General features: G+C 42.2%; 1 protein-coding gene across 1 annotated transcript in view; it reads left to right on the forward strand.

The window, feature by feature from the left end:
- The window catches only part of LOC147691746 (solute carrier family 22 member 6-A-like), a 165,835-nt gene that overhangs the window by 129,469 nt on the left and 18,295 nt on the right, over positions 1–18,071 (forward strand). The window contains exon 5 of the mRNA XM_086938030.1: positions 15,649–15,817. Within this exon, the coding sequence (XP_086794156.1) occupies positions 15,649–15,817 (169 nt within the window). The remainder of the gene's footprint in view (positions 1–15,648; positions 15,818–18,071) is intronic.

The raw sequence follows: 18,071 nt of genomic DNA on the forward strand, positions 1-18,071 counted from the left end.
AGTCATGTAGGTAAGGAGATACTTATTGCCCCGACGCAGGTTTAATAACTGATTATCACTGCCTTGGACAAAAGTGTGCTTAGCAAAGAGATGATCAATTGTCTTTTTAAACATCCAAAATCATGTAAAACTCTGTCATTTTTTCCAAAGCGTGGAGTAGCCCAATTAGAAGGTTTTCCTCCATAGATAGGGGAAGACAAAGGCAATCCTGGCTGTATGAGGGGGAAAGGTACCTGGCTTACAAAGAAACTGCAACTGACTCTACCTCCAGAATGCATCAAATTTTGACTCTCCCCAAAAAATGTTCAGGCAGGGCCAAGGGCGCTGGAACGGGGGTGGCAACTGTGACATGAACAGGACTAGCATTTCCAGGAGAGGAGGTGCTTGTGAGATTTCCAAAATCGCTATAGTGCAGAGGTTGTAGAATGGGACGAGGGCACTTGGGAATCACCCCAGCCCCCACATCTGATGACCATGGGGAGTAGTGAGGTGAAATCGTGCCTGTTCGTCCCCAAGCAGCAGATTTTTCGGCCATAAGACTTGAACTTTATGCTGTACTTCCCCTAAGGCCCTTGCTAGATGTAAGACACTTGGGTGTCTTCGGCAAGATCTGAAGCAAGTCCTGAATGTGTAGCTGGTCATCCATAACATGCAAGTGGTGGAAGCATGTCAGACTTGGCCTTCTGTCATGCACTCACTTGATCCCAACCACGGAGGACACACTAGAGCCGATACTGCACCTCCTATCCCTCCCGAGGACAGTGCAGCATGCCTAGGAACCAAAAAGTCACACTCTGTTCCCCCGTGAGAACTGTCTAATCAGCTCAAACACCTAGCTTTGTTTTGCATAGCCCTCCTATACCAAACGAGGGGAAGCCAAACTATCTGTCTTCCTTTCCTTGTCCCATAAGCATACAGATCATCTCTTAGGGGGGATTACATCTGGGTCCCCTCTGGAACCCTGCCCCCTGAAGATTATAAAATTAGGGACAGATATGATTGTCCCTCACCTAACGTCCACGCTTAACTTGGCAATTTCATTGGGGCAGTACCCACTCAGTAGGAAAACAGCAGTGGTTAAACAATTATTTAAAAAAACCAACCTGGACCCCTCAGAACTCAAAAATTATTGGTCAATTTCACTGCTACCAGTCCCTGCAAAGATTTGGGAGAAGCATCTAAATACCCAATTTAGCACCTACTTAGAGCAAAATCACCAGCTTGATGGCTCCCAGTATGGTTTCAGGAGTGGCCATAGCTCAGAGACTGCCCTAACATCTGCAGTGAATAACATACATACTCAGGTAGATGCTTTGCATTATTCTCTACTTTCTATTAGATCTGTCTACGACCTTTAATACCATCTAGCCAACAAGGCTGGTTAGCCGTCTGAAAGAAATCGGAGCTTTGGAGCTTTTGTACTTATTTCTCACAGATAGTTAACAAAATGTAAAATTGAACCAATTTTACTCTGACTCCACTCACACCTTCTGTGGGGTGCCACTGGGTTCCTCATTGAGTCCAACCTTATTTAACATCTACGTTGCTCCATTGGCCAAGGTAGTTCGATCTTTTGGGCTGGAGGCTTTGTCCTATGCGGATGATACACAAATAATTGTGTCAATTACCAACAGCATTGAGGCTTCTGAAGCAAATTTTTAAAGCTGTATGCGGGCCGTGGCCGCTTGGATGGTAGACAACTACTTACAACCCAATGGTGACACAACACAAGTCCTGATATTTGGCATTCAACAATCCATATGGTTCCACTCTTGGTGGTCTGAAATGCTCAGCCCATGCCCCTATCCTTCTGTATCTGCAAAGAATCTTGGTGTCATAGTAGACAGCTCACTCTCTTTTGCTCCTCAAATCAAAGCCTTGTCCATAGGGCTCTTCATAATTCTGGAACAAAACAGAAAAATTTCCTTTCTGTGTGTTAAAGCTTGAAGCATTAGTGTTATTTGTAAGCAATGACATCTGTCTTGAATCAATAATATCCCCAATTCATAATGTAATGCACATAAACTATATCATGACATAAGATGTATCCAAGCAAATTTAGTTAAAATATTTATTAAAAAAAAGGTTTTATCACAAAACTTAATATAAACATTTACTCACATAGAACCCAAATTTTGTTTGTGTGCACATATATTCATAAATCACATTAAATGATACTCAGTACATAAATATACAATAAGCAGTTAAAAACAATACTGTTATTTGTAAGCAATGACAGGTGTCATTGCTTCCAAATAACACTAATGCTTCAAGCTTTAACACACAGAAAGGAAATTTTTCTGTTTTGGTATAATATTTCCCGGTCCTTTCTGGGTTGATAAGGGAAAACTCTCTTTTTCTTCTGTCTTCATAATTCTGGTCCTGAAGGTATTATTAAAAGACTCCATGGTGATGTCTCTGTGATACGTCTTAATGGATTCCTTATAGGCCTCTTTAGATAGTAGATCATAATGACGGCGCCACACTCTCTCGGCTTTCTTACATTGCCGTTGCCTCTCGGTCAATGCCAGAGGAAACCAAGGAGCTGATGCCCGGAAAGAGTTTTTACGAACAGTCAGGGGAGGAGCTAATTCGTCCAAATGCTGGACAAACCATGTTTGCAGGAGGTCCAGATCAGTCTCTAAATTGCCCGACATCCGGCAGGGAAAGGATAACAGGGCCTGAGCCAGCATATCCGAAGATACGCGGTGGAAGGCTTGTGTAGTCGGAGAATGGCGGCCATGGACATTCGAAGATATTCTGTTCCCAAGAGTAATCTGGAAGTTCACCAGATAGTGGTCAGACCACAAGACTGGTACTGGAGTGAATGAATGAATGAAGAATTTATTGTATAGTTAATAAAAACCATTACAAAAATAAAAATGCATTAGTTTAAATTTGGTCAGTATACATGCCTGTTTTAAAAAACATTAATAACTATTTATATTCATAAAATATCAGATGTAAGAATATTACTGAACTACATTATACAAGTTCCTATTCGTTCTATACAAAATAGCTCTTATTTCAGGAGCTCAATATCAAATTGCATCGGTCCATTTGCTAGTGTAAAATGGTTCGCACAGCTCTTCCTACTCAAGATCAAAGTTGATTTGGGTCGATCTACTGCGAGTTATGTAAAGCCATTGAATGGCGTGTGACGGCTGGTGCAATTTCTTGCGTGAGAGTAGCAAAAGTTCTTATAGCCTCTTAACGTTACGTCTTGTTTTTAACAACCCTTTTCAATGACACCTCTTTTGCTCTCAAAGTTCATAACAAACTTGACTGATCTGCAGATAAATTGTGGATCCGCTGTACACAAAACTTGAATAATGGCAGTTCGACAAGTACGTATTCCATGGTCATTAAATTTTTCTCGTATTAAAAGACTCTTCCAACCGTGGTCTGCCAATAAAAACTGTCTGGTAGTCCCCAGGTTCAGGAGGGCCAGGTGGGGGGGAAGGGACTTTTCCGTTGCCGCCTTTCGCTCTGGAACACTCTCCCACTAACGAGCTCCGGTCAAAAGTCACATCTTCTTTTTTGCAAGTCCTTAAAACATGGCTCTTCGCACTTTCATAGCTAAATCCCATCCGTCCTACTTATGACCGCCGGCTCTATCCCTAGAGCCTTGTCACCTTTGAGCAAAGTTTGCATTCTACAAGACTATCATTAATTCATTAATTCAATGTGGACTGGTATAAAATAAGAAAAGAGGTATTTGCAGTACTAGATCTGCTCAGTGGCTGTGCAAAACTGAGTCACGGATATGCAGCTCCCAAGATCTTTGTCTGCGAGATAGATATGCACCGGACCTGAACCGCTGGTTTTGCGAGGACGCAATACAGTGGAAATAACAAGAGGAAGCAGTTACCCTTAGTACTCTAACATGACTCTATGTGCAAAAATCATGCATTGACTTCAATGGCATTAACTTACAGGCTTCTTCAGCAGCCTGGCATGAGAGCAGAATAATCAAAATCACATATCGGAGTGTGGGAAACTCCCAAGAATCAAACTCGGAATACAGATTTAGGTATAAGAGTCATACATAAATCAAAGACTCAGAAGTGCTTTCTCTTAGCACTACTGTTCATCATAGAAACACAGAGCTTAAGTCTCATGGGCTTATTTATAAGCCCCATGCGACTCTTTTGGGCTGCCTTTGCATCGCTTTCTGTGATGCAGCGGTGGCATAAACAATGCGCCACATTGTGGCCCATTACAACGTGATGAATCTAGGGAGATGCGTCACCTGGGTCAGGTATAATGCATGCAGAGTGGGTCATTTCCATGCGAGAAAGCCTCGTAGAAGTGACACAGTTAAATCTACAAGATTTCACTACGCCACTTCTAGGACGCCACTGTGTCAAACCCCTCCCCCTGCTTGGAGCAAGCGTAAGGAGTAGCACAGTGTATTAAGAATAGGCCCCCCATGCATTGCTGGAGTTGCCTCATGCTTGCGACACGACTCCAGCATGCGTGACTATTGCCCCCACTGATGCGCCAGAATTACTGATGCATCTGTCAATCCTTGCACCATGGTGCGCTGTATTGTAAATATAGTACAAGAAAAAGCGGGAGACCCAATGCACCCTTGGAGGCTTGGGTAATGAATGTATTAGCAGGTAAATATGCCTACAGGGGATTTTCTTACTTACACACAATTTGACATTCAATATGCAAACAATGGTTGCAAGCTCTGTCCAGTGGCTCACATAAAATTATAAAAAAATTGAATTAACTCATATCAGTTAGAGCATATCTGCTACAAATGGTCTTACACTGGTGTAAATGTTTCAAGACATGAATTTATAATGAAAAACTTTTCAAAGAGTACAAAAAACTGATACATATGTCAATATAAAACTACACATAGCAACTGAGGATTACAAATGCTTTGTTACAAACAGCTCATTGTCACTAATGTGGACACCTATTTCAAACAATATATATATATATAACAAGAAAATTTAACTGATCAAGCAGAAAACAAATCCTTAGGAAAAATAATTCACAAAGAAAATAGGTGTAGTTGTTGACGTTTCGGTCTATATAGTGAAGACATCAGTGAGACCATCTTCAGGATGGTAGATTTGAATGTTGAATGACCCTTAGCGATTTACATGAGCGATTTCAAATTGTAGTTAAACCAATTAAAATGTGTCTGTCCGACAGCGTAGAGAAAGCTACTGAATAGCTACCACTGTTTCAAAGAGGTCAATGCTAGAAAATGTATGGGCACTGCTCCATCGACGTACCTCTGTCTCTGCAATCACTGATGCCGACTGCAGAGACAGTGTGGTTCCTATTATCTAGCTCTCTACCTCTTTAACAGTTTCTGCAATTCAACAGTTTTCATGTGTGTCTCCTGTATATAGACTATGTCAATGTGCAGACACCTGACGTATGCCTACACTTTATGCGTTTTGGCTAGTGTAGCTATATCCCATACATTACATGTCAGAATATTGTAAGACTAGTGTCTACCAGTATTCATCCCTAGGTAATGTCACCTCCTGTGGTAATATTGTCTGTTGTGCCACTATTATGTTGTAGGTGCTTGGAAGGCAGGAGAACCACCAAAGAACATATCAACAGCTGAACAAGCCCAGGTTCCTCTCCCCTGGCAGGCTGGCAGCAGGCCACCTGCTACTTACATGGCGGCCTCAAGCTACATCGTCCATGTCCCGCAGCTCAACCAAGCCCACTGATGTATGTGCAGGTGTCTGTTTGTAAATCCATCTCTGAAAGCTCATTCATTCCTTTCTGCACCTAATATTTACTACATCCAGTAATGGGCTGGACCTCATCCACCTGGCTGGGCTTTCTCTGATCCTGTTTAAAGCCTGTAGCTTAAATAATAGCATCTTTAGCCAAGGGGAGCAGTGCAAGTCCTCGGACTTATCTATATCTGTGTCTCCATTGTCTGTTCCCTCTGACTCCGTGCCCCTTTCGTTGTTGGAGGAGAAGGCATTTGACAGTATGTAGCACTGTGTCACCAGCTCTTTCAGCACCCATTCCCTGTCCTCCTTGGCTGCCTGTTCCCTCATGAGTTTACCCCCACCCCGGCCTCCAAGCCCCACACTTTCTGAGGCTCAGGGTATTCTCGTTATTCCGTGCCTCTGATTCCGTCCATTGGATTTCCACTCTCCTCGATTGGAGCCACTGCCATGCCTCTTGCTGTGAGTGAAAGAACAGAATTTCATCCCTGGCTACAACCTGGAATTACCCAGGGAATATGAGGGCATACTTGTAGCTCAGTGTTCCCAGTTGTTTCTTCATGCCAGTGTAGGAGCTACACAGGTGGGTAAAGTACATATGTGAAGTCTGGAAATATGTTAATCATGCTGTTGTCCATACACCAAGGGTCTCAACTTCTGAAAAGTTGTGAAATGACAATTCTGTCTCAAAAGTCAACATTGCCTAACAACACCGTGTGCGATAGAGGCCCTGGTGACCTGATGCGCCCTCTCCACAGAGAAAAAGGTTGCTTTTTTTTCTAGGCAAAACTGATTCCAGAAGCCATTTTTCGATGAACAGTTCCATATTTAGGGTCTACATGAATTCTGGGTTCCCACCAAAGTGACTATTGATAGTGGGGCCCATGGACATCAAAGAGAACTCAGTGTCACCCACACAACTGACCATTTTCTAGTTGTAATGTCAAAGAAGTAGAAGACCCATGTCTAGTCTTGATGCGTCATATTTGCCCGCTATAGTGGTCTGAGAGTCCTTTGTGGCTTGAAGCACTTGGTCGAATTTGCTGATGTAGTCTTCTGTGCAAAGGACCCTCCAATAAGCACACAGTTCTTTTCAAACAAGCTCTTTGTCTCATGTGGGTTGGCCGGTCGATGTTTCAAAATGCTGTGGTTGAGGAGACACAAAGGGGCAGGTGCGTCTCCTTTTCTTCTTGCTTGTGCAATATGGCTCACTGTTATACCACCACGGTGTAGTTTGGGTCCCAATTAGTGCCTCACGGTTAGCATGACAAAGCCCCCAGTGATGCAGTGTTTGACTCCACAATATTGGGCTGGTGTGGGGTGCCACACCAAGCTCAATGGTGATTTACTATTGCACCCGAGCACCTTATCCCCTGTGTCCAGTTGTGCGGCCTCTCAACTATCACTTATTGTCTCCTACAAGGTGTGGGGGAAGGCTTGGGTTTTTAGGCCATCTCCTCCCTTGCAGCCCTCTGCAGCTGCAGGCACTCCCACAGCCTAGCATATGCCTCATGCACCAGGCCTCTCTTGGCCTCAAAGCTCCTTCAGAGGGCACAGGCCAAACCACAGTTCCGGCCCACTGCGGAATTTGTTCAATTCAGCCAGCCCGACCCCCACCACATAAAGCCCTGGAAGAAAAAGTGAGGCCATATTCCACCATGCCTTCCACTCACAAGGGACCCGCTGGCTGTCACCACTGTGCTGCCACTCAGTGGTGCATCATTCACCCACAGGCTAACCACCACAATCTAGCAGGGCTTTCCAGGCTCCAGCAGGGGAAGGGGGCAGGGACTGTAAAAGACACTCTGCACCCTTTGGCAATCTCTCCTAGCACAGTCTTGACAAGTGACCTCCTTCTGGTGGCAGAGTTCCTCTCCTCCTTGTCAGTGTCAGTCATCAAACCCCGCCACCACCTCCTTCCTCAACCCACAGCCCAGTGATCCTTGGTCATGAGAGTCAAAACACCGCTCTTGCCTGCACCAGGCACCCTCCGAGGCACAACTCCCTCAACGTGGGTGCCCTGAAATGAAGGATTTCTCCCAGATCACTAACAGGCACAGTGGTTTCTCTAGAGCTTCTTGGTGGTGCGATCTACACTGCCACCATTTTGGACACGCCCCAGCTGCTAGTTAATTTATTTGAAGTGAAATTGTCATATGTATCTTAACACTCTGAGGGGAGAGACGTCTGGGTGTTGTTTATATTTGCAATATACTTGAAATTAAAGCAACTGTAAAACAATGTGTTGATTGGAAAACATCATGAGTGCCAAACCTATGAAAAGACAAGTGCACTGCTACATTAGTTTACAACGTCAGATGGCCTGTGTAGGACTGCTTCATCGTTGTTTAGTCACACTGAGTTGTACTCAGAGGGTGTTATTGGTAGTGCACCAAATAGTGGAAACATGAAAATAATGGAAACTACGAGAGTCTCAGGTAAACATGCCTGTATTCAGCTTCAGCTCATCTGCTACTAGACAAATGTTCTTAGTTTTATTTGAAAATGCAACATTCATGGATCAAATGAGTGTTATGTCCCAAGATGTGGTCCACCCTCTAACATAGGCACTATGCAACATGCGTATGATCTATTCCACAAGACTTTTATATGGTTCCAAGGGATATCATCAAGACCTATCACATCTGTTTTTAATCTTTGAACTCAATGTTGTTTATGGTATATAGTATTTTTGATATGTTCAAACTGTTTGGAACCTTTTCGATAAGCGTCCAGATAAGGTGGTTTTCAGAATGACCTGCTAGAAAATGAGGAGTCATTTTGGTAGTGTTGTGATGGCATCTAATGTTACTGTGACGCTACTTATCCTGATCTTACTTTTTCTCGATGTTATTGCGATGTTTTTGAGGCTGAAAAGGCTCTGGCTCAGGTAGGCTGTTTCTTCACCTGGCATACAGCTATGGCTTGACAGCCATGAGAGAATGTAAGTGTGTAAGTACTCTGGAATGTGATAAGCTCAACTGGAACATACTGAGCTCAGAATTTGAACAGTGCTGGCAGAGACAGTTGGAGGTGTATGAAGCGCTTATGCCAGAGCTAATGTCAGGAGGTTTGAGCTTTGTGAAAACATCATTTAAAAGGACATCATTGTAGTGTAGTCTGTGCCACAACCAATTTGAAACAAGGATGGTTTTCTCAGAGGAGTTACAGAGCATTGATTGATTGATGGTTAACAGCCCAAGAACTGGATTGCATGTTACCTAAGGTCAAGCGGGGTTGGCCCGGGAAATCTTTTGGACAAGGATTTGACTTCATTTTGGGAAGTGAAGAATGAATTGTCTGTGGAGGAAGGATTCTTATTGAGGGGTGGTAAACTGTTCCACCCAAGGACCTTCATGATAGAATCATTAATATATGTCACAAGGGTCATCTAGGCATTGCAAAAACTAAAAGTAGACTGAAACAATCCTACTGGTAGGCAGGAGCAGACAGGGAAATTGAAAGAGGAGTAAGGGAGGGAATGCATGAAATGCTTAAACTCACATAAACCATTGGTCAAATTCAAACCACCTCTACATCCCACATACGTTCCCCAAATACCTTGGGAGAAAATAGGTCCTTCGGTCCTGTACAGGATGTCTATGGGGTATCCAGAATCATCCTGGTGGCTATAGATCATTTCTTGAAATGGCCAGAAATCAAAATTGTGCCAAAAGTAGATACCAGGGTGGTCGTGAATTTTTTGGACGAGATATTCTGCAGAGAAGGTCTGCCCAAAGTGATGGTCAGTGATAATGAGGGACAGTTTATGTTAAATGTGTCCAAGAAATTCATGGAAAAAACTGGAGTAATACACCGAACAATAGCTCTTTACCATCCCAAAGAGAACGGAAATGCTAAACGCTTCAATAGAGTTATAAAAGGTATCATTGAATTAGCTAACAGTAACAATAAAAACTGGGAAAACAAACTAGTGAAAACTGTAGGAGCTTACAGGTTGGCTTGGTGTGAGTCAACTGAGTAGAGTCCTTTTTAATTGATGAGGGGGAGAACATCTCATACTAATGATAACATTGGTTTGTTAACCATATCTAGAAAGGTTGATTGGACACCATGGGAGTAAGAAACCAAATGGAAATGAACCAAGTGAGCTGTAAGAGTTGATATGATTTATTGCATGGAGTGAAAAAGGTTAACCTCAAGGTGGGGGATTTTGTAAAGGTGAACAAGGGAAGACTTGTTAAGAAGGGCAAGAGTTGATATTTGGAACCTTTGCAGTTTGTTAAAACTCCGTGCAATTCAGCCTTGCTGAGTCATAGGAAAATTTAGCATGCTGAAAGATTGTCATTATTTTTTTTAGGAAATCTTTTTATTAAGCAGTTGTTCAGCTTACAGCAATATAGACCAAATGGTAAGTATATACAGTAAGCCACTCGCAGGAGACACAGAACATTTCATTTTAAACAATTTTCTCTATCGGCCATGTCACTTAAACAACAGTTTGGATACAATGTGTTTCTGCGGACACATCTGGTAATCATTATTTAAAGGTAATAAACTCAATGTTGAACCTTAAGTAAAGAAGTTTGATTGGGTAGATGAGACGTTCCCCCACAGGAGGATTCCATGCCAATTTGAGACTATTCAGCCAGGGGATCAGAAGATGGAATGTGCTGGGAAGAACTGGGATAAAAACAGGGACAGGGAGAGTGCAGAACCAGAACATTGTGTTACCAGGTCAGGCAGAATGAATATAAAGGCTAGATGCCAAGATTATTGCATAGCAGCTAACACCAGCATTTTATGAACATTGTTGTCTTCAGCATAGAGATGTTACCTAGCTATAGGTATAAAAACAGTGAAAGGGAAAGTGCAAAATAGAACATTGTGTTACCAGGTCAGGCAGAATGAATATGACATATAGATACTAAAAATTTTACATAGCAGCTAACACCAGCATTTAATGAACATTGTTGTCTTCAGCATAGAGATGTTACCTATCTGTGCATGGTCTGTAGTTATTCTTCATATTGCGGAATTTCAAATTGAATTAATATTTTATATTATTCTACTGGAACATAATAATACTGCTTGTAACATATTTAGTGGTCTATACAGGTAGTATTTATACTTCACCATGATATGTTGTTATATTACCTTACCTTTCCCATAGGTATTAGAATTTTTGTACTAATTGTAATGTTCTATCTTAATTGAATTTAAGGGGGGGTGGTGTTGTGTTCACAGTGTTATGAAATGTGATGAGCTTAACTGGAATGTACTGCGCTCAGAGTGTGAGCAGTGCTGGCAGAGACAGTTAAAGGTATATGAAGAGCTTATACCAGGGGGTCTGAGCTTTGTGAATAAATCATCTATAATGATATTGTTGCGTTGTAGTCGGTGACACAACAGGCTTTTCTAGACGTCATCCTTATGTGTTTGAGGCCGCAAGGGCACTGGCTCAGGTAGACCACGTTCATAGATTTGCATTTTGTATGATTACAATGTTCCCATGGTTGGGTTGATGACCTGGTTAAGACCAAGGTCAATAGCTTTAATTTGTGCTGTAAAAGAGCACACGGAACATTGTCCACAAGGACAGTGTCCATTGACAAGTGGCATGTTTCATAAGGTGTTCTGATCTTAGTTAATTGATCCTTTTGGTCTGGTCAGGACCAATATATCCCTCAACATGGTGTTTAGTTTGAACAAGAGTATCGTTTTTTCAAGAATTAGTTTGAATTCGGTATGCATCAGTGTTTATTTACGATTTTCCTTACATGGTTAGATTTGCTGTAGGTACTCTCACATATTAACTGCTTAGGATCCTCTTTATGTGTGTCTTCCAGAAGAGTCTCATATAATTAAACTTGGACCGTTTTATTTGCCTTTTCCAGTATGTGCTTAGAGCACTGTCCATTGATTAACTGTTTGTTAATTTTTCAGCCTCAGCTTTGTAATCTTGTAAGTCAGAGCATTTCTGCCTTATTCATAATAATTCCCCAAATAGCAAGTTTTCCCTTAGTAAGCCAGGATGTGCACTTTCGAATTATAGGAGGTTATTCCTATCTGTTGGCTTATTGTACCCTTTGGTAGTAAGTTACCAGCATTTGCATTTATTGACGAATCAAGAAAATAAACTTCCTGGTTGCTCATGGAAATGGTGAATTTAAGAACCGTGTTTTGGGTAGTACTAACTCTAAAACAAATTGTTTGTAGAATCATTAGAGCTCGGCCAGATGACAAAGATCTTGTCGCTATAGCAGCGTCACAAGCCAAATTGTGCACACTAAGGATCGTTATTGGCTTATATTTTGTTCCTCTCAAACTGATGTACACATAGACATGCCAAACCTGGGGCAGATGTAGTTCCAATAGTGCCATATTGTTGTTTTGATTTGTGGGATGTGTAGAGGTTGCACATACATTTTGGTAGTTACCAGTGCCTTTATTGTATGTGGTCCTCCTCCCAGACAATTGTAGTGATGAGGTCCCACACAGTAGATGATGATAAGATGTTTATTAGAATATATGCAGTTGAGTTGGTACAACGGCCCCACCAGAAGCATCTAGCATGATGCTCAGCCCAATGTCAACTGTCAACCCAAGACCACAGAGACCCAACATTCTCTTGTGCATCATAGCTGCAACATTCTACAAGCTGGACTGGTGGTGGAGAAAGCATGTATAACATAAACCAGATGCAAGAATACTACATCATCCCCTCTCTTCCACAAAGGAAACAAAAAGGAAAGAACGCTGGTCAGAACGAACCACGAACAAGAAAGAAAGAACGCTGGTCATAAAGAACCAAAGAAAAGAATACAACAATAACCCCTCTCTTCCACAAAGAACATAAAAAGGAGAAAACACGGGTAAGGAAGAACCAAAGAAAGAAAAACACACAGAAGAACATACCCATCCTCCTTTCCTTAAATAACAAAAGAAAGACAAGAACCGAACAAAAGGAAACAACAAGGAGGAAGACTAAGCTTGAAAATACCGATGACTAACCGACAAACACACCTACTGGCCAGACAGGCATGCAAGAAGGAAAGGCACAGTACAAAAACAAATGTACAAAATAGTTCCACTCTCAAAGATATATAATAATAATAATAATATACCAAAACACGAGAGTGTGAACATTTTAAACACATGAAAATATGGATAAAAATTACAACAACAAAAGATGTCAACATTACCCATCTTCCCACCAGAAAGATAAAAATAAACATATAGTCAGGAACATTTCCATGCAAGAACAAGGAAAGAGGGACTAAAACCCAAATTCCAGCCCCAAAAAACGAGGGACTATAACACAAAAACCTGCCTCTAAAACAAAAGACAGAAAATGTAAGAATAAGGATAATGGGACTGTAACCCAAATCCTGCCTCTAAAATAAGGGACGGAAAGTGTAAAACAAAAGATAATGGGACTTCAACCCAAATCCTGCTTCTCAAACAAAAGAATTAGAATGTGAAACTAAGGATAATGGGACTTTAACCCAAATCCTGCCTCTAAAACAAAAGACGCTTAATGTAAAACTGAGGAAAATGGGACTCCAACCCAAATCCTGCCCCAATGAGGGACGGAAAAGAAGCATACCATGTTGAGAAAATCCATGTAAAAACTGAGTATATGGGAATAAATCCCATTACTAAAAAAACGTAGGTGAGACTAATACCCTCTAAACACTAAGTATATGGGACTAACACCCAATACTAAGAACGTAGGTGGGACTAACGCCCCCTAAACACTAAGTATATGGGACTAACACCCAATACTAATTACATAGGTGGGACTGGAACCCCCTAGATACATACACCAGAAAAAAAAACAAATCGTACTGTTGCATGAGCAAATGTAAAAGGAAAAATGAGAGTGAGACGTAAGAAATGTTAAAGCTGCTAGACCTACAAAACTGAGGGGTACGAAATCAGTGAAAAGGTGTGCACTACCTCAACTGAATACCAAATGTAAGGAAACCAGCTCCTAAACAATAAATCCCCTAAAAATAAAGTACTAGCGCCAAGAAAATATACTTCCCATAAAAACAGCTCTCCGAGTGAAGAACAAAGAAAAGAAATTTCCTTCTACATACTTGAAGAAACCCTAATCCAAGTCCTGTGCTACTAAAGGACACTAGATGGCAGTGTAACACAAAATCGTGAAAGAAAAAGTGCTTCGAGAAATAGATTGTACAACTACGACATATTTCAAATATACTTTTCATACAGCCATAAAAAAAAAAAAAATATTACACCAGTCGTTTCCTGTGTGCTGTTCTTTTTTTTCTTCTTTTTAAGCAATTCATAGTGCACGTGCCCTTCGGAATACTGATGACTGACCTCGTTACTTGTGTGCTGCTAAATTTGTCTTTCATTGTTATAATGCCCGTCGGAAATCTGATGTCCGACCACGGTGCTGAACACTGCTGTAACGCTGCCCTCATTAATACTTTGTTTCTTAAATACTGCTCCAACGTTCATTACAACGCTTTACCTCCTCATCCTCTTAAGGCAACATTAACGCAGAACTAACTGAAAACACATAATGGCGGCACGCTCATTACGTAGCTCTGGGTGGCTCACGGTGCGGTACCACTGAGGAAGCATGCTGCCGTGCTGACGAGTCAGTGACAAGAAACATGACGCGTCCCCTTCACTGAACCCTCCTGCAAGGTTCGATTGCGTCACCATATCAAGCAGGCAGAGGAGGAGAAAGGAGCTCCTCACCAACGGAAATACTGGCTCCAAGTAAGCAGTTAGCCTCCTGACTAAAACAGGTACATTCACGTTACTCGATATTTAAAGCGTCCCTTAGCAAAATTTAGTACGCATTTCTGCCGCTGAGCAAAAGAAAGTACGGCCAGTGAAAGAGGCTGTCAATTATTTTAACACAAGATATTGCTCATCATTGAAGAGGCAGAAGTGCTGGCACATAGTTCAAATTGCTGCCACAGTCTCTCCAACTCACGTAGTTCAAATTGCTGCCACAGTCTCTCCAACTCACGTTATGCTTTAAGCTGTGGTGAATGGTAAACTTAAAAACAGACATTGACATTGTCACTGTGGCTTTAAAAACAAGCTATCGCTGTGCGTCACTACAAGCTGTTAGGTGACAAGTTCTTGTTCTTTGTAACAACACATGCTCCCAAAAATAATCAGGCAGATGAAAAGAAAATGAAAGTGGCTTGAAATAAAAGAGACAACCACGTAGTTTAGTCACAAACTCCGTTAACCTCGGGTTGGCAGTCTATTTAAAAGTACAGTCACAAAACAGTAAAGTGGCACAGTCACAAATCAGTAAAGTGGATGCCTTCCGACTTTTTAACCCCTTAACAGGTGGCAATATCACACACACAGCCCCTGTTTACCTTCTTTTCTTTAAGTCTGCAGACGTTTCTTTTTGTAGTATCAGGTTTCTTGTGACTTTGAAGGCTTCAGCTTGTTGACTAATTGCTAGATGTTGTAGCACGCCTGTTCTTGAGCTGTCCGGTGAAGTGGACTCTGGTGGGGCATACAGGCGTGACCTCTCTCTTGCTTGTCAGGTTGCTCTTGATTTAATTATGCTTTTTTTTTTAGGTTTCTTGCTTGAGAGGTATCTTTTGCTTACTTTGTTGAAAATAGTTGCACTTCATCTGTAAAAGTGGTAGGTTCGTTGATCCCATCCTCGTCGCCATAAATAATGTAGTGATGAGGTCCCACACAGTAGATGATGATAAGATGTTTATTAGAAGATATGCAGTTGAGTTGGTACAACGGCCCCACCAGAAGCATCTAGCATGATGCTCAGTCCAATGTCAACTGTCAACCCAAGACCTCAGAGACCCAACATTCTCTTGTGCATCATACCTGCAACATTCTACAAGCTGGACTGGTGGTGGAGAAAGCATGTATAACATAAACCAGATGCAAGAATACTACAACAATGATGTCAGATACTTTCCTGTTTCTTTTCTAGTTCTGGAGTGGATGCCTCTCCAAGGGCGCACGCTGGCGGTAAGCCTGCAAGGGCACGGATACCCCCTGGGGCAACTTCTCCTGGCTGGATTGGCGTATGGTATCCGGGACTGGCGTTGGCTTCAATTTGCTTTGTCCCTTCCATTTTTCCTCATTTTCCTCCTCTCATGGTAGGTGCTCATTGATTGCCTAATTTATAAAAAAAGATAGTGCTGGGGCCCTTGAAAGGAGGACAATCCAGCTTGCACCATTAGTTGCCTAGCAGCGCTGCCAATGACAGCACCATCACACTGCAAATCATCATACTCTTAAGTGTGACAACTCATACTATTCCAGGGCCCAAAATCTATAAGAATGGCTTGGGTGGCAAATACTAGTCATTGAAAATGTAAATTGAATTAATAACAGATGTTGTGCTTGTACCTAAATTTGGCAAACACCATTAACATGTGTCAGACTGTCATAAGCCCCGGTGCTGGCAATTAAGTGCCGGCGCTGAGCACCAGAAACCACCGGCTCAAATTAAGCACTGCAGGTGCTACTAAAAATGGAAAATAATCATGATCAAAATATACCTGTTCACTGATTTATGTTTTTTTTCCTTCGGACTGCCTTGTAGTTCCAGTTTACATTTGGTGTTCTTGAAGGTAAATTTTGTATTGCATTGTATTCTCCAATACCTTGGCCTTGTGAGATGTTGGTGATTTAGGAGTGCTGACCTTTGAGAGGGTCGAGGATCTGCTCAATGGGGAATGTTATGGAAGGGATCTAGATTAATTTCAGTGACTATGGGAAGGACTAAATTGCCCACATGGAGTATGAGCATCTAGGGAAACTTTGCACAACATTCTCAACAGAATTACATTTTATGAGTGCAGATCAACAGTTGGAAAATTCAGTTGTGGCCATTTTCCTCATGATCCATGTAAGTGTGTACAGTATCATCTTCCAGTTGTGATTTTTCACTATGGTCACAGCCTTCCACCTAACTAACCCATGTGAGGGTGAGAAATTTTGCCTGTCATATGCGTGTTTCCTATGCAGATATATTCAGTGGGGACACTGATGGTCCTGTGGCATATGACCTATCCTTTTGAGTATTTGTAGTCCATATTGTGCCTCCCACTTGTCCCAGGATATCATCTCTCTTCACATGGGCATCTGAAGAAAAGCCATTATGACACAGTGAGCGCAGGGTGAGTTGTAAAGCCCTTCGCAGATTAGGTGTCCACCTCGTTTCTGGGTGGTTCTTCACCCTTAATGTCCCTTGAGTGTATTGCATACTTCCCTGGACAGCAGAGGCAGCTTCAGGCAGAAACCTTTGTTTTGTAGCTTTAAGAGGATAGGAGCAGCTCCTTAGGCCATGAAAGGATGTCAGCCTGTTCCTCACTATTGCAACACCACCTTATGCTGCCCCTCCACGCATCTTCAGGCAGTTCAAAGCCATACCCTCTCATAGCCACTCTCGCCCACATGGTGAAAAGGTTTTATCTATTGGCATTGTCTGCAGACAGAGAATTGATCTTATTTCATGTCACTTCTTAGAGGCAGCAAATGCATTGTTCTGCTCTCATGTTGCTAACTGTTTGCATGGACACAGATGGGGGAAGGACTGTTCTGATCATGTGTCAATAACTGATTGCTCATATTACCCATTACATACATACTGCTGAGCATTTGGGCGGTCATTCAACTGGCATTGACTGTTGTGTCATAACCAATGCATTTGTCTGGCAAACAGCCACTGGCTTTTCGGAATGCAACAGCCAATAAGTAATCCATCTATCTACATTCTACTTTTTTATTGGTCCACTTACAAACCTTGGTGCTTTTTATGATGTCAGGCAGACTTGCATCCATCCGGCACCATTGTGGATATGGGTCTGAACGACCTCCGGTCGGCAGTCCTGACCGCCTAATTACGATGCAACCGCATATAGTGCGCCTGCAAACTCACATTTCCCTATGGAAGCATGTTATACAGCTGTAAACTGGCCATAGCACAAGCTCCCATAGGGAAATTTCAGGCTGTGTTCATCCCTGCATGGCATGGCAAGCACCTCAGAGTACTTGCCACATGTTGCAGGGATCAACCCCCCTCGGCCCCCAAACGAATGCCGCAAATAGAAGGGGGCCCTCAAACTCTCTTTCTGACAGGCTTTCCATGTCAGAAAGCCCAGCATGGAAATCCTGACGGAAACCGAGCATCGTAATCCGGATGACGTAAAACGCCATCCATATGAGCCTGCTGGAATTCTGACGGAATGTCTGTCCGGTGTCATTTCCGACCGCCTACATTGTAATTAGGCGGTCAGAAGTGAAGACATCCAATTAATTTGGCTTTTTACTTTTTGCTTACTGTGATTTCATTATCTTTAAGTACTTTGCTCCATGGCCATATTTATTTACTAATTCTGTTGTATA

The sequence above is a fragment of the Lissotriton vulgaris genome, chromosome 9 (genome assembly GCF_964263255.1).
Source record: "Lissotriton vulgaris chromosome 9, aLisVul1.2, whole genome shotgun sequence".
In the NCBI taxonomy this organism is placed as follows: Eukaryota; Metazoa; Chordata; class Amphibia; order Caudata; family Salamandridae; genus Lissotriton; species Lissotriton vulgaris.